General features: G+C 45.4%; 1 protein-coding gene across 1 annotated transcript; it reads right to left on the bottom strand.

Annotated features, from left to right (window-relative positions):
- Positions 1-1,973: 1,973 nt before the first annotated feature.
- Positions 1,974-15,709, bottom strand: LOC146187575 (uncharacterized). Its single transcript, XM_084608229.1, has 2 exons — positions 15,559-15,709; positions 1,974-2,092 (listed from the first exon to the last, which is right to left on the bottom strand). The coding sequence occupies exons 1-2, from the start codon at positions 15,707-15,709 to the stop codon at positions 1,974-1,976; spliced, it is 270 nt and encodes an 89-aa protein (XP_084464355.1).
- Between the last annotated feature and the right edge of the window lie 12,104 nt (positions 15,710-27,813).

Below are 27,813 nucleotides of genomic sequence, written 5' to 3'. Positions count from 1 at the left end.
GAATGTGCGTCTGGTATAGTTCTCCATGCATGCGCAATTGTTTGCACAAAATCCTCAGAAGTCTTCATTACAATACGGCACGGCGGTAGCTTCAGCAGGATAATAGGGTATAAAAAGCAGCTTCGTTTCTACATCGGCTCAGGGGCATGCGCGCAAAACTTCGCTCACGAAAAAAAAAAAGTCGCATCCGTGGTTATGCCAACTACTCGGCTGCGAATTCAATATTACGGCTAAACTGAAATCAAAGACTAAAGAGCGGCATCGCATGTACAAGGCACCTGACATGAGCATGCAGCGAATGCATTTCGAAGCGCACGGGCGCGCGCGTCGTCTGCTCTGTCAGCAGTGGCGCACTCCGGTTCACCGCAGCGCCACCGCGGCGATCATTCAGCGGCAGCCCCCGCCGCGGCCGGCGGACGACAGACTAGCAATATTTCTAGGGACCCTAACAGAGGAGAGACCGGGCTGCATCTCGCGCCGTCGAGCGCGGCGTCGCCACCAAGGAGAACCACGTGATGCGTGACGTCACGACAGAGGAGACACCGGACTGCATCTCGCGCCATGAAGCGCGGCGTCGCTAACAATGAGTACCACGTGATGCGGGACGTCAGAGCAGAGGAGAGATGGGCCGCCGGCTCGCGCGGTCGAGCGCGGCGTCGCTACCAAGGAGTACCACGTGATGCGTGACGTCAGAGCAGAGGAGAGATGGGCAGCCGGAGATGAACATGGGTAGTTTACGGGGAGGCTTTCCCATATGACCGTGTTGTTGCCGAAAAATTCATAATCGTTGATCCCTTCAGCACGTCGATTTTCTAAGAGCTTTTGGTACGCGTACAAATTCGCGTAGTGGTAATCGATCAACTTTGGCCCGGGGTTTGTCATGTTCGTTGTGTGTCGGTAACACAGTTATACTACCGTATTTTCGAGATGAACGAGTCATGCTATTGCCGAGTTTAACCAAGGAAAACCGTGTATTTCTGACTTTAACCAAGGAAAAACCGTGCATTTCCAAGCCTAGCCACCAATATGCTTCGCATCTGACTAGGCTTAACCTTAGCTAAGCCTCAGCATTTTTTTAATGTCATTTGACCGCAATGTTCTCAGTCACCTTTCCTTATTTTTATTCACCTTCCAGGTAATTATTTAAAAAAAAGACTAAATATGCGACACAGATGTAGTGAATATTGAGCACTAGTCAATATCTTCCCCCTACCCACCTCAGTGTAACATTAAGCACTGCCTTTTTAATAGTTGGTTGGTTTGTTTGGTTTGTGAGGTTTAACGTCCCAAAGCAACTCAGGCTATGAGAGACGCCGTAGTGGAGGACTCGGGATATTTCGACCACCTGGGATTCTTTAAAGTGCACTGACATCGCACAGCACACGGGTGCCTTTCTTTTCGCCTGCATCGAAAAGCTGCCGCCGAGGCCGGGATTCTATCCCGCGTCCTTGGGAACAGTAGTCGAGCACCGTAACTACTGCGCCATCCCGGCAGGGTGCCTTTGTAATAGTGTCTGGCTGTTTGTAAGGAATGAATTCAATTATACATTTATTACAGACCGTGCCCCCAATGCCAAAGCTTGAAACGGCATCATGCATTCTAGTCCAAAAGAGTTGAAAATTAGGTGGTTTACTACTGGACCTTCTAGCTCTGATATGAGCGCACTTGGCAAGCACAAATAGCTGCAAACAGCCCATCTAGTCGGTTAGTGAACGAGAAAGCAAATGTGTGATCATCATAGCTGGAACAAGAAACTGTCACGCCTGAAGGGCCCCATCTGAAATGGAGACGAGGGCTAAGCCATCAATCTGTAATGGCAATCACAGTGGACCTCTACCTTTCTCATCTGAGTTTGACGTAGGTATAATAGTGACTTTTCAGAAAGAGGGATGCAAGCAATAATCTCGAAAGCATATTACTTCAGCAAAAAAACATGGGAAGTATGCAAGTAAATTCCTGTCACGATTTGTTTATTACTTTAAACTTGTTTCAAGGCCTTTCTTCTGCGCTGATGCCGCGTTATTACACTTGCGGCGCAAGAAGACCCGTACGGCCGACTCCGTCACACCACTGAATTTCTTCATGACGTGGACTGAAAAGAAAACAATCAAGAAGTAAATGAGGCTCAAGTAAAATAATAATGTGACAAATGTGGCAGCAAAATTTATGTGAAGAAAAAAAAAAGTAAATAGATAGTACAATACTTGGAACCACCTAATGCTTGTCTGATGAGCTGTAGTGCACTACAGTCGAATCCCACTGAATGCAATTTATGGAACCAGCGAAAAATTTTGTTCAAGCGTAGCTTTGTTGTAGTGAAACATTGCCTGAATATTCTAAATTGGACTTGATATCTAGTGAACATAACTTATTTTTAAAAATCTGTCGACAGTATTCTCTAGCTGTTTCAAAGTTGGAGCAGCGGCACAATTCGGAAGGCCTTTGGTAATCTAGCAATGTGCCCGTCTGCACAGTAAACAAACACTACACTGGCTATCAAACACACTTTTAGTGCGTAGCACTACTAGCCGCTATCAAACACACTTTTAGTGCGTAGCACTACTAGCCGCTATCGCGGATTTCGCCGATGTCTGTCCGAAGCCGTTCTCTCTAACTCTCTCTCTCTGTCCGTCTCGCCGTGAACTTGAAAAAAGAGAAGGTGGCTACATCCACATCAGGCGACTTAGCAGTGAGGGGGCGCAGCGGCCCCACAGATCCAATCAGTGAGAGAGTGGGGCGTGTCACAGTTGCGGACATCGCGGCCTTCACTGGGCAATGTTGTTGTGTTACTCCGAACTGTGCAGTGGTGTGTCGCTCGTGCGTCCTCAACTTCGGCATCTCTCACGTCGCATCAGTAACTCCCCAGCCTTCAAGGCCAGCAGACGTTCATGCGTGGTGCTCCCTGGACCTTTGTTTCAAGCCGCTCGCCGCGTTGTGAAGCAGCTTGTGCTTACCTCCTCGCCTTAACTGGCACTTGCCTACCAGCGCATTACCCTGCTCTTGGATTACCTTTTTTCGTCCTCAAATCTCTCTTTCTCTCCCCCTTTGAACCCACCTCAAACCTTTCAGCCGCAGAACAGTGCATTCCAAAGAGGGATGCGATACACTGTGCCCCTTTCTAGCTCATTTGTAATAAGATCCAATGGCCATGGTGTAAAGAAAGCTGAGGACGTGGCTGCGTCGCGCGTTTGCTTCGCGTCGCAATGGATGAGGCTGGACCTTCTGGCACTGCGGCGCAGGTTTGCCGTGCTCGAAGTGCTGAAGTGCAAAGATTACGAAGACAGTGGGAACGCGACTCTACTGATTCTGATATTGCAGCTACACGGCTCAAGAACCTAGAAGCACAAGCAGAGATAAGCAGAGCTACGCACCTACTTCGTATTTGATTAACTGTGTAAATCGGCTGTAATTGTTTTTCACATGCATTTAAAAGCACTTTGCTTTCATCTTGGAGAGTCCTGCTTTAAAACCACCCAGCATTAAGGTGTTTTAGTTTGGACAGGGTGCTCCTGTGCGCTATAAGGCCATTGTGTATTAAATGATTTACATGCACTTTGGAATCGATGGTTTGGGCCAGAGGCCACATATGCAGTTGCTCCGATTCTTGTAACATGTTTTACTATGCAGGGTGTAGACATACCAGTGACGTTTCGTTCCGTTTCTGTTAGAAAGGAATAGGAAGCCAACTCAATGCTCGGCTGCAGGGCAAAAGCAAACCCATTTACACCGACAGCATGGTCCAACAGACACGCTGTCTATCCGCGTTGGGCGCTAAGGGATTGCTGCACACAACTTTCTCGCTGCCGCTGGACCTATCTCCACACTGAAGCAGCAACTTCACTACAAAAGTGCTTTTAAGCTAGCCACTGCTTATGAAATGTCCGACTTAATTCCCTGTCGCCATGGAAACAATAATGTAGTAGTAAAATCAACACATAATTTCCATGACACCTCCATTAGCGAAAAAGCCTCAGGAAGGTGACTTGCTCTAAGAGGCGTGGTTCGCAAGCACGGAGTCCGAGCAGAGTCCCCTGGCAGTTGCACACCGGATCGCAATCTTGCTGCTTCATAGTGGAGCTGCTGCTTCAGTGTGGAGATAGGTCTCGCGGCACTGAACAAGTGGCGTGCAACAATGCTCCAGCGCCCAGCGCAGAGGTGGACAGCATATCAGTTGAATCATGTGGCCAACGTAAATAGGTTTGCTTTTGCGCCGAAGGCAGCGTTCATTGTGCCCACGTAGGGAAAAAGAAGGCAGGAGACAAGGCAGTAGGTGACTATGGCATTGGTTCTAGGAATAGCAGGGGGGAGTTACTAGTTGAGTTTGCAGAGCGCAATAACTTAAGAATCATGAATACCTTCTTCAGCAAACGGAAGAACCGGAAATGGACATGGAAAAGTCCGAACGGGGAGACTAAAAATGAAATCGACTTCATAATGTGTTCAACCCCCGCCATTATGCAAGATGTAGAGGTAATCGGGGAAGTGCGATACAGTGACCACAGGATGGTGAGGTCCCGAATTAGCCTAAATCTGAAGAAAGAATGCAACAGATTAGTAAGATAGAAACCCATCAACGAATTAGCGGTGAGGGGGAGGGCAGAGGAGTTCAGGATCTCGCTACAGAATAGGTATTCAGGGAAAGTCATTGCATTTTGCTCAGAGCACCTAGATTTATCTATGACTGCTTCACAGTTTGAAAGGGTTCATAGATTAGGCAAATTCAAAACTGATAGGCACAGACCAATCATTGCCAAGATGACCTTCTTTAAAGACAAGCAGAACATCCTTTCAAATGGCCACAAATTGAAGGACTCCAGTTTTGCAATCCGTGAGGATTTTTCCGCTACAACTCGTGAGGCTAGAAGCAAGTTGACCAAATTTGCAAAGTCACAATCCAAGTCTTATAAACTGGCATTTGATAAACTTAGAATGGACAAACAAACATATGCGTATGACCGAGCCACTGATTCGGTCATATTAGTATCACCATAGCTAGGCAATGCACCTAGATTGCGTGATTGTCCTCAGTCCACGTCATGCCTCCAGGCTTCGACGCTGTCCCTTTCATTTTCTAATATCCGAAGCTTGATGCCTAAACGTGATCATCTCTGCTCTTTTTTGCAAGACAGTGAATCTGATATAGTTGCTTTAACTGAAACTTGGTTGCACACCGGTATCAAAGACAATGAAATCTTTCCAGACGCCCATGCTTACAATATCTACAGACATGACCGTGCAGATAAAAGAGGGGGTGGGGTGCTTCTTGGTATTAAAAAAACGTTACCATTCACTGCTATCAATTCTAACTCAGACCTCGAAATAGTTTGGGTTGCCTGCAAAACTATATCTTCGAATTTACTTTTTGGAGTGTGTTACCGTCCGCCCGATTGTGTGACTTCTTTCATTCATGATCTTCGGTCTAGCATTGCTGCCGCTGTCGAACACAGTTCACCTAGCAACATCTACTTGTTGGGTGATTTTAATTTTCCTGAAATAGATTGGCCTTCTTTGTCTTCAACTAGTCATGCTGCAACAGAATTCATCAACCTAACACTAGATTTCAATTTATTTCAAGTGATTAGCCAGAATACGCGTGGTTCTAACATTTTTGATTTAGCTCTATCCACTGCTCCCGATACCATAGGGCCGGTTATGTATCTTGACGGATTTAGCGATCATAAGATGCTGCAGTTTGATATTCTAGTTCCGAGCTTGTTTGCAGGTATTACAACTAAAAAAATTAGAGATTATAGTAAAGCACGATATGATGAAATTAACACGGAACTTGCCTCATTTTTCAATGAGGTGTTTTTCCCGCTAAGGAACGAACGATCTACCGAAGAAAACTGGTTGCTCTTCAAACACAAACAATCTGCACTGATAGAGAAACATGTTCCTCTGATTGCAATAGCTAATGACATAAAAAATCCATGGTTCAACAAGACCCTCCGTCGATTACGGAATAAAAAGATGCGCCTATACAGAATAGCTAGATCTGCTCCTTCTTCTACCTCGTTGGAAAGATATAAACTGTGTTTGAAAGCGTACTGTTCTGCTGTTACCGCTGCCAAAAACAAATACTTCACTCATGATCTGCCGTCACTTTTGCAGACTAATCCTAAGAAGTTTTGGCAGACTATATCTCCCGAAAGTAAACATGACATCATACAACTACACAATACTGATGGCTTGCCGCTAGCTGACACTGAATGTCCAACCGCGTTCAACAGATTTTTTGCATCAGTGTTTACTAAGGAAGATTATTCCAGTATGCCAATTGTTCTCGAGTCTCCATTCATGGAGCCCATCACCATTAGTGCTGAGGGTATCGCATCACTAATTAAAAATCTAAAGTTATCATCATCTGCCGGAGTGGACAACATTAATTCGAAGATACTTAAAAACACCATTTCAATTTCCAGCCAGATTTTGTGTCATATATTTCAGCAATCACTATCCTCCGGAGAACTGCCCACTGACTGGAAAAAAGCCAAAGTCATCCCTGTCTTCAAAACGGGTAACAAAACCTCTCCTGATAACTATCGGCCTATTTCGTTAACATGCATATGCTGTAAATTACTTGAGCATATTATCGCTTCTCACATTTACAACCATCTGGAACGAAATGACTTCTTCTTTTCAAATCAGCATGGTTTTAGGAAAGGCTACTCATGTGATACCCAGATATTTGAATTTACTACTGACCTGCATTTCAACATGGATGATAACCAGCAAACAGATTGCATCTTTTTAGATTTCTCAAAAGCATTTGACAGAGTTGCACATGACCGGCTTTTTACAAAATTATCTACCCTTTCCCTTGATTCCCTCACATTATCTTGGCTTCGAAACTTTCTCTCATTACGTCAGCAATTCACAGTTGTCAACGGCTCTTCCTCATCCCTATGTGACGTAACCTCAGGCGTACCACAGGGAAGCGTACTTGGACCCTTACTTTTTCTAATCTACATTAACGACCTTCCCACTAACATTTCATCCCGTTTACGCCTTTTCGCAGACGACTGTGTTGTTTACCGTAAGATCGCTTCTGAGACTGATCACCTGACCCTTCAAAATGACCTTGACACTATTGTTGATTGGTGTCAAAACTGGCAAATGATTCTTAACCCTAATAAATGTAAATCAATGACTTTTAGCCGCAAGCATGTTGTTTCTAACTTCATATACTCTATAAATAATACCTCTCTATCAAGGGTTACGTCGTACAAATACCTTGGAATTCAGTTCACACCAAATCTTTCATGGTCTTCTCATATTTCTGAAGTCTGCAACAAAGCGTCGAGGACATTGGGTTTCATACGCCGGAACCTTCGAAACTCACCTAGCTCCGTTCGAAAACTTGCATATTTTACATTTGTTCGCCCACAGCTGGAATTTATCTCACCTATATGGTCTCCCCATCAGAAATATCTCATAGATATGCTCGAGTCCATTCAAAGCAGAGCTGCCCGGTACATTTTTAGCAATTATAGTCCCCTCGCAAGTGTATCCCAGCTTAAAAACCTTAATGACATACAGATACTTGAAATTCGTCGCTCCATTTCACTTCTGTGTTTATTCCATAAATATGTTCACACCCGTCCTTCGTTGTTACCTCTGGCATCACCTTTCCGCTCTTCACAACGCTTACACAATCAACTCAGCTTCAACCGGATATATGGGAAGACCCTGTCGTTTAATTCCTCTGCATTACCTAGAGCAATAAAACTCTGGAATGATCTTCCTGACAACATAATCTCTTTCATTGATCCTGGTGAGTTTAAAAAACATCTATGTATACATCTATTGCCATAGTGATGTTCGAAATGTACAACAGTTTCATTTGTTCTTAACGTTGTTTTTCGTGTCTCGTGTCTGATGTTATTTTAACTCGGTTTTGTATAAGTTTCTTGTTCCTTTCTTGTATTTGACTTGTACCGCGTTCTTGTACGATATTCTTGTACCGATTTGCCCCCCTCACCCAATGCTCTTCGGGGCCTGTGAGGTACTAATAAATAAATAAATAAATAACCGAGGATGGCGACATTACCCTAGAAGCAAGGAACAATAATTTCAGAGATATCATTACTGAGTGAGCGGTAGAAGTAGGCGGTAGGACAGTTAGAGAGGATACCGGTAAGCTGTCTAAGGAGACGAAAGATTTGATTAAGAAACGCCAGAGAATGAAAGCTTCCAATCCAACAGGCCGGACCGAATTGGCCGAGATATCAAAGCTAATCAATAAGCGCAGGGTGGCCGATATAAGGAAGTATAACATGGAGAAAATTGAGCTTGCTGTAAAGAACGGGGGAAGCCTTAAAGCGAAAAAGAAGTAATTGGGCATAGGCAAAAACCAGATGTATGCGATAAGGGACAAGGCGGGCAACGTCATCACGAATATGGATAAGATAGTCAAAGTAGCCGAAGAGCTCTATACAAATCTCTACAGTAGCCAAAATAGTCAGGACCGTAATGAGATTGGCGGTAGGGAAAAACATTCAGACGTTCCACCAATGACGAAGGACGAGGTCAAGAAAGCATTAGAAACTATGAAAAGGGGGAAATCAGCTGGAGAGGATCAGATAACTACGGATTTGCTGAAGGACGGGGGAGATATCGTGTTAGAAAAACTGGCCACCTTGTATACGCAGTGCCTGGTGTCATCGACGGTACCGGAACCATGGAAGAATGCAAACATCCTCATTCATAAAAAAGGGGACTCTAAGGACCTTAAAAATTACAGACCAATCAGCTTACTTTCTGTTACGTATAAGGTATTTACTAAGGTAATCGCTAATAGAATCAGGACAACCTTAGACTTCAATCAAGCAAAGGATCAAGCAGGGTTTCGGAAACGGTACTCTACTATCGATCATATCCATACCATCAATCAGGTGATAGAAAACTGCTCGGAATATAACCAGCCCTTATACATATCATTCATTGATTACGAAAAAGCACTTGACTCAGTTGAAACCTCGGCGGTGATGCAGGCATTGCGAAATCAGGGGGTAGACGAGCCGTACGTGAAAGTGCTGGACAACTCAGGATTACCTCGGCGGCGGGACCAGACGGCGTCTCAAACAAAATCCTCAGAAACCTAGATATCGGCTCAGTTTCGGCTCTAACTGACCTCATGAACACCTACTGGAGGAAAGGAGAGGTACCGCGAGAATGGAAACATACCAAAGTGACATTCATACCGAAACCAGGGAAGAAGCTTAACATAGAAAACCTAAGACCCATTTCGTTAACGTCGTGCCTAGGCAAATTAATGGAACACATCGTTCTCAACATGCTGCAGGGTTATGTAGAGGACAACGACCTCATCCCCTCAACCATGATAGGATTCAGACCCAACCTCTCCACGCAGGATGTCATGATCCAGCTGTCGAGGGATGTTATGGATCGCAGGTACTGTCATGGAACGAGGGCAATACTTGGGCTTGATCTCTGTAAAGCCTTCGATAACGTCTCTCACGAGGTGATATTAGAAAACCTCTCGCTTTTGAATCCTGGAGAGAGAGTCTTCGGGTACGTCCGGTCCTTCCTTACGAACAGGACGGCCGAGCTCACTCTCGGCGCGATCAAATCAGACCCCATATCTCTGGGCGGAAAGGGAACACCACAAGGCTCTGTGATGTCGCCGTCCCTCTTCAACATTGCACTGATAACATTTCCCCCCAGACTCTCCGCCATCGAGGGGCTACAGCATACGTTTTACGCGGACGACATTACCCTGTGGGTGAACAGGGGAAGTGATGCCCAAATAGAAAGTGTGCTTCAGGAAGCAGTCGACACCATTGAGACACGCTGTAAGGGCGGGTCTTGAATGCTCACACTCTAAGTCCGAACTCCTTGTAGTTCGAGAGGGCCCCAATCGAAATAACAGACCTCCGCCTCCTGCAATCAGAGTAGAGCTCAAAGGACTGCCAATCAAACAAGTAGACACCATTAGAATCCTAGGCATGTTCATTCAGAGTAACCACAGAAATTTGGGAACATTAGATAAACTGACCACAACAGTCACCCAAACAGCCAGACTAATCAAGCGAATAGCCAACAAGAGGAGGGGCATGAAAGAACGCGACACCTGTCGACTCATTCAGGCTTTCGTCATCACCAGGCTAGTCTACACCCTGCCCTATCTGCACCTTTACCAAGACGAAAAGAAAAAGGTTGAATGTCTTATCCGGCAAGCTTACAAGACAGCACTAGGACTATCGAGAAACACCTCAACCGATAGGCTCTTAGATCTTTGAATGCACAACACACTTGATGAACTCAAGGAAGCGCATTTAATAGCGCAGTACTCCAGACTGGCGCGCACGAAAGCCGGGAGGCTTGTCTTTCTGAGGCTAGGCATCAATGCCGAACCCATGGCGGACGAACGCAGGCAAATACCGACAGCAATCAGGAAGGAGCTTGTTATCAAGCCCCTCCCTAAGATTATGCCCCCCATTCACCACGAAGGGAGGCGACTAGCACGCGCACGTGCACTACACACCAAATACAAAGGAAACCATTCAGTTGCTTACGTAGATGCGGCCGGATATGAAGAAACGGACCGCGGTTTCGCGATTTGTGCGGTGACTGGGGCCCGTGAGTCCACGCCTACCAACATCTTAGCTTCAGCTACTGTACGCACCAGAACCTCCGAGGCTGCAGAGGAAGCAGCTATCGCGCTGGCTATCGCTTCTACCGAAGCAGACGTTATGGTCAGTGATTCCAAAAGAGCCGTACGGAATTGCGGGAGGGGCCGTCTGTCGGCTGCCGCCACGAATATCCTTAAAAGCTACCGTCCAGTCCCTGATAGGACGATAGAACTGGTATGTGTTGGCTGACTCGGGCAATCCCAGGAACGAATCCCAGGAACGAATATGCCCGAGGTTTCGTCGGCCGGGCGGTGAGCACCTCGTTTCCCGCGGGCGCGAGGGAGGGCTTGCTCTCGTTCCATGATATAACTCGCCATTTTAGCCTGGGAAGGTGCATCTTCCCTCCACCACACAATTCATTAAGCAAGGCCCAGGAGATACTCTGGCGCCAGCTACAAACCCGCTCCTTCCCCTGCCCCAAAGTTTATTCATATAGTATATTCAAAGAGCTGGTTGACCCTGAATGCAAAGAGTGTGGCGTCGACGCTACTTTAGACCACATTACAGGGGGGTGCGCGGCCTACCCGCCACCTGCCGATTTGCTGCAGCTCCATCTCTGGAGGAGTGGGAGGCCGTGCTGTGCTGCTCGGACCCAGCCATCCAGGCTCGGGTCACTGAGTGGGCCGAAGAGATCGCCGACAGGACGCAACTGGCGGCCATCTGGCGCGGCCAGCAATCAAACTGAACCTCTTAAAGCCGATGAAATAAATGTTTTTCCATCCATCCATAAGGAAAATAAATGAAAAGTAGGGCTAGGTGTTGCATTTATTAATAATATACGATATGAATGCCAACAAGCTCAGCAAATAAGGCAAAGTAAATATGTCAAGCGAGCAAAACGATCAAGTCGAAAAGGAGGACCTCTAAAACTCACGCGGCCACAGGGCCATTGCATAGACCTCGGAAACAGAGGAGGCGACGCCGCAGCGCGCGCAAGGCAACACCGCGAGGGAAGGGCTCTTTGTTCTTGGCGGACACGGCATTGACGGCAGTGGTTGTTTGAAGCGAGCGATCGGCGCCGGCTGCTCTCGTTTCGGACGAGGCGTCTCGTCTTCACCTCAATGAAACCCGCCGGCGGTGCGTTCCCACGATATGCGGTGCAATGACTATGTGTGACCTTCGCCATCGACTCGGCTTCCGTCCCTTCTCGTCATCGTTGAGCAGAAACGTCACGAACAGCAGCTTGCCGAAAGTGGCCAGAGTGAGGTGGCATGATCAAAATGACTGTCCTACGTAGTAGCATGTATACATTTTTTTAAACAAAAGCGTATCGTTCGCGAGAGAATAATTTTTGATTCCTTCTAGTTTCAATTCGTGACCATCGAAAACTTCGGGTACTTTTCTGGAACTTGGTATTCCCCAGGCTTGCGGATGACTAGTTTTCGGCAACTTGTCGCTGCGCTTTAAAAACACTGTCACAGCAGCAACGTGTTTTCATTTTCCTGCAATGCCTGCCTTGCAGCTGCAGGTGGCTTCTCCGAGGTGCCTGGTCGGTTGACAGTTGAGTAGAAAAAGGAAAATTTAAACCTTGCTTACAGCGACGGAAATAATATTGCTGTCAGTTTGATGCATTTCGAGGACGCTGAGGCACAAGTCTGTGCAATGCATCGGCCAGACACTTCGCTTCCGTTTTCTGTGCAAAAGTCTTTCACATGATGCACATGTCCAGACTCAAAATATTTGATGCATTTAACTATGTTTGAGCCCCGAAAAATACCTGTCAACCCCAAGGCAGGCTGAAATCAGGCAGCTATCAGCAGCGGCGCGCCGGCTCCTGTTGCCATGCCTGCTACGCTTCCCCCTGCAGACACCAAACTGGCCGGTGGACGGCGGTGGTGGCGCTGACAGCGCCGTCGGGTGAGGCACCTGCACGATTGTGTTACGTTACGTCGGGGCACAGTCGCGCGGGAAGCCGCTTGTTGCCCGTTTCGCCTGCTTGCGTGTTTGCAAAGCATGTTGTAGGCGTTTGATCAGAACATTATCCACGTGTCAGAACGGCTACTGAACTCCGTTCATTCGAATACCATTGTTTAAAGAGCTCAAAAAGATAATCAGTGTTAAAGAACAAACGCAGGCCGATGTTGCGGATGCTTTGAAGATGGAGGTAAGTGATTTCTGAACCTAAAATGTGCAATGTGGACTGCCGCCTGAATAGGGTACCTTTATCAGAGTGACAGGCAGCGATCGGCGATGTTTGATACGCGCATCCGTTGATGTCTTGCCTGATCTAGCCTCGATCAGAATGGCAGATGAAAACATGGGTTTCTGACATGTTTTTCAGTAGAAAGTAAGACTTACAGATTTACATGAGCATTTTTAAGCATACAGAAATATTTCTCATTAAAGGGATAAATATCGAAAGTAATTCTGCTGCAATTCGGCTATGTTCAACCCAGGGCATTCTAACTTGATGTATTTCCGTGAACACTGCATTTTTTCTTTGTGAATAGCTTACACAGGAAGAAAATGCTTAGCTTAGATTGTTTTTGCCTTGGCAAAATAACCCTTGCATAGGGTTATTTTGCGTAATTACTGTGGTTGTGACTAATGCGATTGGGCCAGTAGTGCAGTGCAAACAGCTTCGTCGCGTATATCTAGTAGCAGAAAAGATACAACGTAATTCAAAGAAACGTTAGAAACAGTATATGTTAGGCTTGCACTTTTTGTGTAGATGTAGATTTTTCAGTTCTGCAGCTCTTCATTTTGGTGTTTCTTTTCAGACTACAAATCTCCCACCAGACACAGCAATTCTGCATGGTGAACTGACCGGTAATGGACACGTGGAGCTCATGAAAAAAGAGGTCAAGCGGCCCTCTACTCATAACGCGAAGCTATCCGAATTGGTGAAACAGACCAGTGCATCAAGGAGGCAGTGGATGAAAGACACGCAGCCATCAACAGCCGAAGTTATCGGAAAGTACCCTGTTCTATCTTATGCGGAAATGGTGAGCAGGATGCTACATTTATTCCTTTTCCGAATTCTTTCTCGCATGAATGCACATTGTCCTCATTCAAGGTACAGGTGAAGAACCCCATCTAAGTTCTTTAACAGAAATACACGACGGTTTGAAGCAGACTGGGCTCCTTCATGGTGTGATTCTAATCGAGGCACAGCTTGGCTTTTTAAGCCGTTGTGTTGACGACCTCCGCGCCAATGGTCGCAAACCATGGATATGCGTAGAGGGAAGGGTCTGGCAACCAGCATCGAACGTCTCCTCTCTAGGCCGAAGGACCGCCACCCTAAAGAAAATATTGAAATCATGGTCTACAAAACCCCTGCTCGGTCTGCCTGGCTTCATATGTAGACGAAACGAAAAACTTCGAGGAAAGCATGAAGCAACACAGACCGGAAGTTTGATAAATGCATAGTCAACCAGTGTGGTGTCCGAACACTGCGACAGATGGGTGTCACAAAATCGACTTCAATAGAACGGTTATTTCAATAGAACGGTTCAATAGAACGGAAATGGAAAGATATTTTTTATGTGGAACATTAATACGCGCGTTGTGCTTGCAACATAGAAGCCGGGGATGAGATGATGCAATATTTTATGCGAACAAAATTTATATGTACAGCCGTTTAGGATGCACCTACTCAGAAGCGTGCGCATAACTTGATTTGTGAGCATGCTGTATTTCTACAGCAGAACGAAATAGAGCAAAACATTTGCTCCTCACCAAGTGCGAAGCACCGAATATGGATCCATTGTAGTTATAAGTATGGCTTGGTACAAAATGTGCATCAGCAGAATTGTTTGTGTATACTAATGGGCTACAATTATGTGACTGCATTAATTCAAAATGTAATACTGATTTATATTCGTTATTCTTATTACTTGCAGAGCAAAAGGTGCCCTCCCTGTCCATGTAATTCAGCTCAAGAGGCAGTTCTGACGTGAGCAGCAGGGATTTTAAAAGTTTTATATGTATACATATTACTAGCTGAATGAGTTCCTGCCCTTTTAGCAACTGCAGTTAGTAACGGCAGGGTTAGTAACTTTTACTAAATTACCCGTTACTAACTGCACTTACTAACTAAATGGGTTACTAACTCAATTAGTAACTGAAGTTAGCAACAGGAAGGTAACAGTTACTAACCTTCCCATTGCTAACTGCACTTACTAACAAGGTAGTCACATATGTGACAAGCAGTTGCTACCCTAAAGTTAGTAAAAATAGTACCTTTTTTCTAAGAGTGAGCGCGAGCACTCCGCCCCGCTCCACTGCCCGATTCTCGTCTTCGTAGCACTACCCCGGGGCCACCGAGCGATCGTCCCGATCGATTGCTAGAAATCCATTGCATGAAGTGAAGATGAACACAGACACAGGATTAGGACATGAAACGCTGAAGACCACAATGAATGCAAAGATGGGATGAATGCTTGCCCCGGAGCATCAGGTCCAATCGTCACCGTTTGCCGAAGGCCAAGGCTCATGGACACGCCGAACGGCTTGAACGGGGGTGCTGTCTTCGCTCTAGTGGTCGTGAAGTCGCTTCGTCGTGGGGTCGGTCGGGTCGGCTTTGGGCTCTTCCTGGTCGTCGTGTGTTGTGGTCAGGGCTGGGGACGGGGCTGGGGAGAGCGCCTGGTCGGGTCTGAACATAAAGGGCTGAAGCAAAGCTGGGCGGCGATCTCCACGGGCTCTCGGCCGATGGACCCGGCGAACGGTTGGCTTCGACGGTGCAAGGCGAGGATAGGGATGAACCGCACCTCCAACCAAATGTTACGTGGTGGCGTGACAAGCGATGAAACACGGCGACACAACAGGAACAGAACGACGTGCTGACATGATGATGAAATATGCTTTAATGGCCAGCGGGCCTAGCGCGAGCCCTCCGCTCCGCTCCACTGCCCGCTTCGTCATCTTCGTAGCACTATGTAAAAAATAACATACTCATACGCACCAACAATATCATCCACGGCTTTCTTCTCAAGGACTTGCTTGCCAGGTCCGGAGCCCTTGAGGCACGAGTTGGTGAGCACGTCAGAACCAAACACCATGACGGCCAACTCTTGCGTGTAAATTGATGGCTGTAAACTTTGCAGCCTCACCATTCTGACGGTCGGAATTGTGGTAGACAGCTTATTCATTTGGTAACCCTTGTGCGATATGTAAGCTTCCCTAATTAAAAATATGAAAGGACCGAACAGACTTCCACTTCCCAGAAGTACATTTTTCTTTTTTATTTTGTTGCCTAATTCTGTTTAACAGTAAAATTGATGTGCTATCTTCTCGTGCAATTTCTCTTTGTTTATTTCAGTGTCTCCTTTATGCCTTCAGTCAGATATGCCTTTGTTATTACATTTCTAAAGGGGAGCTTAGGGTCTGAGAATTCAAACTCAAGAGTCCTTCTCAGGTATAGCACTGAAAGGTGCTCCTAGGTAACATGCATTATCAATTAAATATATATATATATATATATATATATATATATGCGGATAAAAGTTCTGCATAGCTTCACTCAGCAAATGCATCCCTTAGCTACAGCACCATTCAAAATTTAAATGCAGCCTCAGTTGATGCACACCTAAAATGTTAAATGCCAGCCCCTCTGTAAAAATGTATTATGTTAACCTGTTAATGGTTGTCAATTATAAACTTAGATGCGTCATGATATGATCTACCAAAAAAATCGAAATTTCATTTCGGAGCTGCTAGGCACGACATTATTATGCTTCCCTCCCCTCTCCCCCCCCCCCCCCCTGGCATTGATAATCATACTGAAGCAACATGCGTGACGTCATAAACCGACAACACCATGTCTGCTGCAAAACTGGGTGCGCAATCATGGCCGGTTTTGCATTAATGGTATATATATCTTCGGCTAGCTGTTTCAGGGAACTCTGAGAGGCAACAGTACACTCGGCTGGACGAAATCAAGTTCTCTGACAGCACTTGGCTGACACTGACCAGTGGTTGGGGCCTTTTATGACACTCTGAGTCTCTGGGGTAAATCCCACAAATTCCAGCCCAGCGTTGGGACAGCAATAATTAAAACAAAGTGATTGCCGATGACAGTCAGCGAAGTGGCGGTGAGAATTTTTTTTAGTGTTCTTCAACTCAATTTCCACACGAAGTAACACTTCTGTACAGTCTAAAAACCTTACCCTGTATTATGTAGCCAGGAAGATTTCTTTTAATCTCTATAGAAACTGGAAAAAGATGGCATTTACAGCCACCCATTCTCACTATGTCACATTCGGCAAACATTCCACGTAGGATTGCCACTACTGCTAGTTGGGCCGTTGAAGAAAATCTTTTACCTGCCTTAGTCACTCATGAAACAAATCAGCTTTGATGTCAGGTTTCACTACAGACCAACACCGACACATAATATAACTCGGGAAGCATAGCGCGAGAAAAACGGAGAACGAGAACACAGGACTAGCGCCACACGGTGTTTATAGTAGAAAGAGGACATATGAACACATATCTGATTCTGTTGGGGAAAGGCAAAATTGTAACAAGCACGCCACTTGCCATCATCCTAAGAATTTAAGCTCTTTCCTTGATAGCGCTACAGACGGCCTGCTGATACATTGCTCTCCTACACATGCTATCTTAGCCGCTTCCTTGATCTACTTCTCTTCTGAGGTCGTCGCGGTGCCGATATAAAGTAACTGTGTTATCTAGCAAGGAATGGACAGGTGGGTTCGCTTCGCACGTTTTCTAGTGAGCCGCCAGACGGCTGCGGCATTAATGTTGCCCACTTTTTGTGCTCTTGGAGGCGCACATTCAAACATCTGCCTATTTGGCCTATGTAATGCCTACCACTTGAAAGCAGAATTCTGTAGACAACCCTTCCTGCAGGGCATCTAAGGATTTTATGTTTAACTCTGCATTCAGGGTTCCGTGTTCGTGTGAGGCAGCTCTTTTTGCATACACTCAAAACCTTTTTGTCTGCCGAATATACCGCTTTGACGCCAGAACGTTGCCCTGCTTTCCTTTGATTGTGGGAAAGCTTGGGGCATCCCAGCTACCTTTTCTTTCTGTTTTCTTCAATTTTCCTTTTCTATTCTCTCTTCATAATTTTTACGCGACGCGACTTTCATTCTGCGAAGCAGACTTTCAGCGAATGAAACAATAACTTTAAAATAACTGGCCGCTTCTAAGTGCTCTACCTGCTTTTGTACACGTTTTTCAACAGCATGTTCGCACAACTTGCAGAGAGCGTTCGTACGTCTGTCTGGCGTCATGAAAGCTGTCTTGGTACGGTCTTCTTCGATCAACGGGACTTGCCAGTATCCAGACCGGAGGTCCAAATATGAGAAAAATTCGGTGCCTTCGAAACAGTTAAGGGCGTCGTCAATTTGAGGTAAAGGATAGACGTCCTTACGGGTGATTTTGTTCAAGCGCAAATAGTCAACGCAAAAGCTGACGGAGCCGTCTTTTTCGGTGACAAGTCCGACGGGAGAGGCCTAAGGGCTGTGTGAAGGTTGAATGACGCCACGCTTAAGCATATCAGCATTGATGATTTGACGCTCGGTCGTGGAAAAGCGGTAATGTCGTTGGCGCGAATGGGTACCAGTATCGATCCGATGTGTAACAACCAATGTGCGGCCTAAACTATGATCTGACAAATCAAAGGACACACGGAACTGGTCAAACATGACAAGAAGCTGGGTCTGTTGAGTCGGTGTGAGCTTTTTGTCAATACAGCTGGCAAATATGTCTGTTGGAGATGAATCAGCAGAAGTAGCAGTGAGCGCAACGACTAGTATATGGCAAGGGGTATCATCACAGTTGTCGCGTTCCACCACCAGGCAAAAGGCTGGACGTGTCCCAGACAAGAAAGGAGAACGGGCCATTTTATTCATCATCAGGTATTCTTCTTTACAATTTATTTATGGCGCTAAGTACGCAAAAGGGCATAAAACGTGGTACTAAGGGGCGCGTTACAGAACTTGCGCAGTTCAATCATATGTAAAAAATTACATAAACTGCGAGCATAAATGTTCTTCGTTATCCATAACGGCAAATGAGAGCCGTTAGCTGACGAAATTCTTGACATTTGAAGAATAGTATTGCGCACAAGCGAATTACCTGGGCATGTCCATATTAGATGCTGGTTAGTGGTGTCGCAAGTGGGAGCACGTTTGACCTTCATGCATGTTCTAAATCAACCCACCTTTTTTTAAACCATCAACGAAAACCCAAAACATTTTACCCCCACCTCCTTAATCTCTGGACACGGCGCAATCAATTGGATCTATATGTCGGTCAGCATCCGTCCATTAATAACAACAGAACTTCATACAATAACCGCTATATCCGTGGGTATTCTAAGCACCTTCTACACAGACTGGTGTTATCATCGAAGCACTCCAGTCGAGAACCGCCACTTATGGCGTGTTTTTAATTCTATGGAACGTTACTCCTACGTTAAAGACTACGCCGAGAATATCCAAATTGCCCTGCGTTTTCCAAGAGAAGAATTTGCTAGGCAAGCAGCCCTTGAATTTTTCCGCAGTTATTACTGCACCGGTTTCCACTCAGTCGCTCCAACAATGACACAAAATATAAGACCACATGCCCTTTCACCACGGTGATGGCTGTCATTGAAGACATCTGCCGTAACACTGCACCTGGCCATGATTGTGTACCTTATGCCCTATTTTGCAATCTGGAAGGTGAATCACTTACCACACCTCTCAGAATTTTCAACGAAATCTGGATGTCCAGCGAAATGCCACCAGATTGGAAACATTCTTTGGTAGTCCCCGTACTAGAGCCCGGAAAATCACCCACAACTCTTGCCGCACTACGCCCGATTTCCCTCACACTAACTATCTTTAAACTGTACGAAAGGATACTTGCCGCTTGACTCTCCTGGTGGCTTGAGTGTCATAGAAATATTCGTGTCCACATATTGGCTTCCGACCTGGGTACGGATCTGAGGATGGTCACCTTTTTGCCAATGACGTAAAACATTTTTCACCTCACAGCCATCTCGTTCACACAGTCGTAGCAAGAGATATCACGAAGGCATACGACAACATTTTTCATACAGCGATCAGACATGTCTTCTGGCGGGCTAGTTGGCGTAAATCCTTCATTTTTCAAAACTGCTCAAATAAAAGAAAGACAGAGGGAGAAACACAGGAACACACACAGAGCGCTGACTTCCAACTTTTATTCGAAAAGATTACAGCAGTCTTTTCATACCCTCTGCAGGTGCCAGCAACAAAGCAAACCAAACCATCCGTAACATTCAAAGCTCGGGCGCGTTATCAGCTTAGAATGTCCCATTCAGCCCGCGATAAAGGACAGGCGCCTGACCATCACACAAGTAACTCAGAAACCGCAAAACGTTTACCTCATCAATACAAAGATCGCGTGCACGTGCCTTGGTCACCACAAGCCGAACACGCCAAGAAGCTTATAGACGAGACAGCAACCCACAAGACGGGCTTACAACCAGGAGACCATATGAAAAGCATGACAAACAACAGGAGCACGGTAAAAGGCAATGTGAGACCACTAACACCGGAGCTGAAAAGTGCAAAACCCAACAGGAACACGGGTAAAGACGTTGATGAGACCGCTAAAATTGGAGCTAATATAATCTATAGTTTATAAAAATAACAAAAACATGAGACGAGAGTAAAGGTTAGGACCTAAACATGATACACCTGAAAGAGTGAAGCATGAAAACAACAAACCCAACAGGAAGGTGACCAGCTAAACATGACGGTATGCATTGCTTCCTTCTAGAAACTCAATTTCTTTATCTGAAAGATGAATGGACGGTGTGCTCACACATCGATCTGCACTCTTTGCAATTAGAAAGGCCTCAATTATTTCAATTTCTGTCTTGCCTCTCGCTGTTGCGAGAAATTCAGCTTCTTCTAAAAACTCACAACACTCGCGTTTTTTGCACTTCAAGCAGTGAAGGGCCAGATTGCCTCCTGAATTGCTTGACAAATTGCGCTCATGCTCACTCATCCTTTTATTGAAGCAACGCCCAGTGTGGCTAATATACATCTGGCAACGTAATACCTGAACTTTATAAACAACTTCGGTGGCGCGTTCTGTGTACATGGTGCTGTGGCTTAATCTGCAACCTTGTTGCCTACCATTAATTTTCATCGTAGCGCACACCTTAGACAACTTGCAAGGTGCCGAAAACAAAATCCGGACACCATATTTGAATGCAATTTTGTTCAGATTATGTGGCACACGATGTATGTATGGCATGACGCATACTGGGTTTCATTCCTCTTCTCAGCTTTTGGAGTTCCTGTTCTTAATCGTTTGTGCAGGCCTTCGCAAACGTTAGTAACTAGTTGCAGTGGATAACCACATACAGTCTCTCTATCTGCATTTTAAGGCTGTATTCGTAATTGTGCAAGGATGATTTGTCAAGCGCTGGACGGCACGTTAGGTGAATAATTGCCCTCTTTACCAACTTCAATTGAGCCCTGTCAAACGGTAGGACTGCTTTTTCAATCACGGATTGTAGGAGCAACCGTAATATGAAAACCGAGAAGCTGTGGTTCTGACGCGACTGGAATAAAAGAAATTGTTCACAACAATGAAGTCTTATCTGATGATACAGCTAAACCGTCTTGTTTTAATTTTTTTTTCATTCCGTATATTTTGCCCAAAACAAGCTTTCTGACTTCCCCATGTGAGTGTGCGGCGCCATCAATGCCACCTGTAGAGTTTAGTGTGAACGGAATTGAAGCATTGTTGAGAAAAATAAGGTATTTCTTGCCGTATATTGAGGCGCTGTGCCTGTTCTATCCCGTGCTGCTTTACCTAATATACTCTAAATCTCTTTCCACTGGAAAATGGCACATGTAGTTCCGATACATAAGGGTGGTCCAAAAAAAGAAGTAAACAATTACAGGTATTACCATATCCTTCTCGTGCAAAATATTGGAGCATGTCTTATACAAGGAAATAATGAAACATTTATTAGAACACAGATTGCTAATTGACGAGCAACATTGTTTTTGCTATGACTTAGTATCAGAGGTAGATGAAAACGGGCAAACAGGCTTCGCCTTTTTTTTTTTTTTGTTTTGGATTTTCGCAAAGCGTTCGACACGGTGTGTAACCCATTGTTCTTCACAAACATCACGTGGTAAATATAAAACAGGAAGTGTGAAACTGAATCGCCAATTACTTGTCCCAGCGTCGCCAATGTGTCATACTATACGAAGTTTCTTCTCCTGCTGTCGAGGTCACATCGGGAGTCCCTCAAGGCTCCGTCTTAGGGCCTTTATTATTTTTGGTTTACATTAATGAAATTGATACCAATGTATCCTCGTGATAAAGTTTGTTTGCCGACGACTGTATCATATACACAAAAGTCAAAAGTAATCAGGATTCTCTCGATTTGCAGACTGATATAGCTAAAATTGTTGCATGGTGTGAGAAGTAGAAAATGGAACTAAATATAAAGAAATGTGTGCATCTGTCCTTCACGAAAAAAAAAAAAGAAACTAGAGACTCGTTACTATTTGAATACTGATTTTATTTATCGGCAATCTATGTAAAAAAATTCGGGTGTGACCTTTTCGAATGATTGTTCCTGGAATGCCCATGTGGGTGAAGTAGTTTCAAAGGCCTCCAGAGCTCAAACGTTCATTCAACAGAACCTAAAATCTTCGTCTTGTACCTTGAAAAACGCTGCTTATCGGTCATACATTAGTCTGATCATAGAATATACTTGCTGTGCGTGGAACTCTCACCCGGAAAACCTTGATAGATAAAATGGAGACAATACAGAACAGAGCGGCAAGGTACGTCTTCGGGCGGTACAATCGAGGTGATATCTGCACTGAAATAAAAAAAAAAGAAGTAGAATGGAAAGCGCTCTCGAGTCGCCGAAGAAAATTGCGCTTGAAATTGTTTTTATAATATAGCACAATGGGACTGGCAATAATAAAGATATTTATATTAAACAACCGCACTATGGATCAAGAGGACTGATCATGACTTTAAAATTCGAGAATACCGGACTACAAAGAACCTTTATGCTAATTCATTTTTGTAAGAACCGTATCAGAGTGGAATAATACTTCTCGTGACCATCTGTGCTGTACTAATGAATATCTGTTCTTTGCCATGTTGTAAACCTCCTGCTTATACGCCCTCGAGCAAAGCGGGGTACCCCTGAATAAAGAATAAAGAATATGTGAGCTCGTGAAGTGCAAGCTGACATCAAGAAACTGAATTTGACTCTCTTTAGGCAATTCATGCGGGAAGTTAAGCCCTATTCCTTCAGATTTGAAAACATAAGAACGTTGCTAACGTGTTCAGGGAGGCTAGATGTGGAAGGAAGGTTAACGACTAGGAGATAGTCATCGACATATCGAAATACACGCACAACATGCAGGTCAACAAGGCGATATTCCATGCGCCGGTCGAAGCAAGAAAGGAATACACTACACTAAACAGGTGCAACAGAGGACCCAATGTAGATACCGCTTTTCTGCACGTAAAACTTTCCTTGATGGCAGATCACGGTCGAGGCAAGGTAAAAGTCCAACACTTCCAGGAATTGTTCCAAAGGCATGCCAACTGTTACGGAGGCCAACTTCCCCGTGTTCTTTGATTTGTTGCCTGACGGCTACAAACAAGGCATCATGGGGAATGAAGTAGAATAAGTCGTCTATATCTACGAAGAAGGCCGTGTTGGCACACCAGATGTCGTTTTCTAGAGTGATGAGAAGTTCTTATGAGCTGCGGACTGAAAACGGGTCTGGTCCCACTACTTTATTCAAGTGGCTCGTTAAGAAATCTGCCATCATTCGCTGCCAGCTGTCCTTCTCAGAAACTATAACTGGAAGGGGGCAATTCACCTTGTGTGCTCTCCCGGTGAAGAACGCGTGCAGGAACCGATTCTGGTCCTCCTTGATCTTTTTTCCCCATTGAGTCGAGATTAGCCTTCCTAAGGAGCTTCCTGGTCGTGTTCTTTTGACTCTTCTCAAAATATTCTATCGGCTGCAAATTCTCATGATAGCCTGCATCGCTTATTCCCCAAACATTCGTTCTCGCATAACGAAAAAACCGCCTTCCTTATCAGCCTGCATGATTATAAGGCCGTTCTCTTTGAAGAAGCTGACAATGTACTTTAACCAAGGCTTCTTAGGAGGTTGTTCAATTAATGTACGATAAAGGCAGTCCACGCCATCACCACTGACACGCCCCTTGTCCTGGCTGCTTGTACAGTGAGCAATTGGATTCTCAACCTTGGATCCGCAACCGAGCGCTTTACCAACTGCGCCACACCCCCGATGCTGAAACGTTCATTATAATTCCCCTTGTCTACCGTGAGAATAGCGGCATTCCAAGAGTGACAAATATTGCGCCTTTAATTTGCTGTAAACAAATTATAGAACGCCGGTGAACTTTGATGCGTTCAATGGAATTCTGGTTGTGTTCGACAAGGGGTGCGCCATGAGCCGCCACGACTGGTCAAGACGTCACCAGGCTATTCACGCATAGACTAATCTGACCCCACTGGGCGTCCGTTCCAGGTGTCCATGCCTGAAAACTGTATAGAAAAACCTTAACCGATGTAAACAAGTGCATGGCTGCTCTTGAGTCTCACCAGGCTACTTTACATTCTGAAATCAGTTCAGTTGAGTCGTTCAGCCGTGTCCGACTCTTCATGACCCTATGGACCGTATCCCGCCACGCTTTCCGGTCTCTCACTATCTTCTTAACATCACATAACTTCATCTGCAGCGCCTCGAGGATGCCATCTAATCATTGCGTTCGCTGCCTGCCCCTTCTCCGGTGACCCTCAACCTTTCCCGACATCAAATCTTTCTCCAGCGACTCCTCTCTTTTCATCAGATGACCAAAGCAGTTGAGCATTAACTTTAGGATTTGACCCTCCAATGAGCAGTCAGGGTTTATGGTCGACAATATCGACTGATTTGATCTTCTGGCAGGCCAAGGAACTCTCGATTCTCCGTCAGCACCACAATTCAAATACGTCAATTCTTCGGTGGTGAGCCTTCTTCACAGTTCAACTCTCGCATCCACACATCACAACTGGAAAGACCATGAAATAAAATAGACGCCATGAAAACATTCAACACTAAACTTAGTGCAAGATTGACAAACTGAAAGTACCTATGGAGGATGCTGAAAATCGCTGTCGTAACAATCTTATATTATACAATATTCCCGACACTAACCCCGCGCAAACGTATGCAGGCTCTGAATATACAGCCATTCGCCATTGCTCCGCTGAACTAAATTTCCCCATCGAATCTAGCAACCGAGCGTGCTTACCACCTCAGGCCCCGCTCAACTGAACATCCCAATTATCGCGAACTTCACCTAATTGAAAACTAAAGAAAGCAAATTTTCATTATGAACAAACTAAAAAGCACCAACTTAAACATTGGGAAGACGTTTCTCTTCGTGTTGGGGAGCCAGCAAACATCTGTAGTCTTTGCCAGACCGGTATCCGACTAATTCTTCTACCGCTTCAGAACATTGCATATTGGTCTCAAACGCTACACATTCGAAAAATCTTCACAAACTGTCAAATAAGGGAGAATAGCAATCATCTCATGGCCTATATGTAGAGCGTTCTAGGCATGTACAACAACCAGCATTTTCATTGCCAACAATCTTTGCTAATGTCCGCAGTTTCATTTCAAAACAAGACATTGTCTCCAACATCGTCACATCATCCGCCAGCAACGTATTAATCTTGACCGAAACGTGGCTAAGCAGTGATATTTCTGATACCTAAGTGCTTGTCGACTTACCTAATTTCCGCGTTTTCCGCAAAGATCATCCAGATAGAAGTGGAGGGGGGGTACTGATTGCAACCGCACAGCATCTATCATGCACAGCCATTCACCTTTCATCACACATCAAAATATAGGTGTTTTCTCATGCTTCACCAGAGCAAGTTGCAATAGGTATTTTTACAGTCGTTTCAGCAAAACTTTTTTCAAAAGCCTAATAACGCATTAAATGAAATTAAAACCAAGCACCATAGCACCTGCTGTCTCCTGCTCAAATACATTATTTTCCGAGTTTGATTTGCATAATCAAACCACTACAGGTAGTAGGAATGCTAGTGAATTTCTTGACATTTGCCTTAATTTTAAATTTGTTCCATTGATATCTGCACCAACCCGCGTAACCGACTACGACTGCGCAAACATACTCGACCTGAATGCGTTCATTCCATCTTGCAGGTTGTTATTCTGATACGCCGAGAAGGCAAGACTTTATTCGGACAGCAACATACTGACAACAAGGATTCAGTGGCTTCGTTTTATAAAGGAAGTCTGGGTGCAAACAGTCGCACACGTGATCCGTGACTGCGTACATCAGATAGCGGCGCACATTATCAGGGCGGCATACAGTAGCAAGGCGACAGCAAGCTTGATAAGCGTAGTGCGGATATAACACTTGGAACAAAATCAGAAGCTATCGTACGTCAGACGATGACGACCTTGGTTGCACAGGTAAACCAGCATCGCTTTGTTCCGACGTTGATGCATTTCGGGCGCAATCACTCTGATCCAACACTGGCTGGTTCGAGGCAGGTGCAGGAGAGCGTTTACTTTCGAGAAAGTCACTTGCAAGGGGTAAATTTGTTATCACTTTCGTTCACAACAGCAGGCTTCACAAAAGAACGTCGCAACTGGTGCGCATGCACAAACCGCGTCTGTCCGTCTACAACCACAAGGTATATGTCATTGCTGATTTCACATCCGCGACCTTGCCTCTACGCCACTCCACCTGTTCCCCATGCACTGAATGCACAGACACTATCACCAACAATAAATGATCTGGGTGAACTCCTTCGCTTGTTTGCAATGCGGACATTCCTCTCAGATCTGGCATTTATTGCATCTTGCAGATTCGGTTTCAACAAAGATAACCTTGTGCGCAACGTCCTCCTCAAGAACAGTTCAGCTGGCGATTGGCCGGTGATTGAATGCGGCGTTGTTCCCTAAGCGGACAGAAAATTATCCAGCCTGTGCTGCAGTGACCTGGAACTCCTATTATTTTGGTCTTCCAGCAATTGCTTCAAAAGCGACTGCTTTACTGTTTGGACAGCACGTTCTTCGAGGCGTTCGTCTGATGATGATAAGGCGGAGTAATCGTGTGCTCGACCCCGTTTACCAACAGAAACTACTCGAATTCATTTGCACGAAACTTGGGCCCGTTATCTGTGACTACCTCTGTCCGCAGGCCACGACTTTCGAACAACGAGCGCACCGTTTCGATTGTGCTTTGCGCGGTCGTTGACGTCATGACTTTTATTTCCAATCATTTGGAATAGGAATCTACAGCTAGAAGAAACAACTTTTTCTTTTTCAGCAAAGTCTACATCTACCCTCTCCCAACTACTTGTGCACCACTTCCACGATGAAAGCGTGCGGCGCTAGTGGCCCCACAAATTTTGTCCTTTGGCAAATTTCACACTGCTTCACTGTTCGGTTTGGTTTGGGGGGTTTAACGTCGCAAAGCGACTCAGGCTATGGGAGACGTCGTAGTGGAGGACTCCGGAAATTTCGACCACCGTGCAGTGACATCGCACAGCGATGGAGGCGAAAAGCAAGGCTCCCGTGTGCTGTTCGGTTGCCTATCTGTGGCCACCAACCACGCAAGTGCTTTCATCTTTGCAATACCGATTTGTTGCGCACATAACTTCACTTAAAAGCGACTGTGGTACAACGACTCTGTTGTTCCACACCAAACAGCCGCAATCGACCGCCTTACAAAGAAAGGCTGATAAAGTGTGTCCACAGCACACGGCCATCCGTGCCATCCCGTTTCACGAACAGCACAATTGGATCTTTTACATTTTCCCGCTCGATATCTTTCGCTGTTATGGGGAGTTTACTAACAGGCGAAAAATGAAATATTTCTTCTGCCTCGTCACCGGCTTCAGGCAGTGGAAGGCGTGATAAGCCATCTGCATTGGCTATCTTTGTTCCTGCTCTGTGCAAATGCGAAAACTGTAGTTTGCAAGGAAAATTCCCCAGCGATGCACACGAGCTTCAGCTACTGCATTTGTGCTTTGCCTAAAAAACAGCGGTGAGCGACTTGTGATCGGTGATCACGTTCAACTTACGTCCATACAGATGTTTATGAAATCCCTTTACTGCAAGAGCTTCTTTTTCCACCTGCGCGTAATTACGCTCGGCGGGAGTCATTGATC

The sequence above is a fragment of the Amblyomma maculatum genome, chromosome 6, assembly GCF_055883805.1.
Source record: "Amblyomma maculatum isolate TAMU_Amacu chromosome 6, ASM5588380v1, whole genome shotgun sequence".
Classification (NCBI taxonomy): domain Eukaryota; kingdom Metazoa; phylum Arthropoda; class Arachnida; order Ixodida; family Ixodidae; genus Amblyomma; species Amblyomma maculatum.
This window is presented reverse-complemented; position numbering and strand designations above follow the sequence as displayed.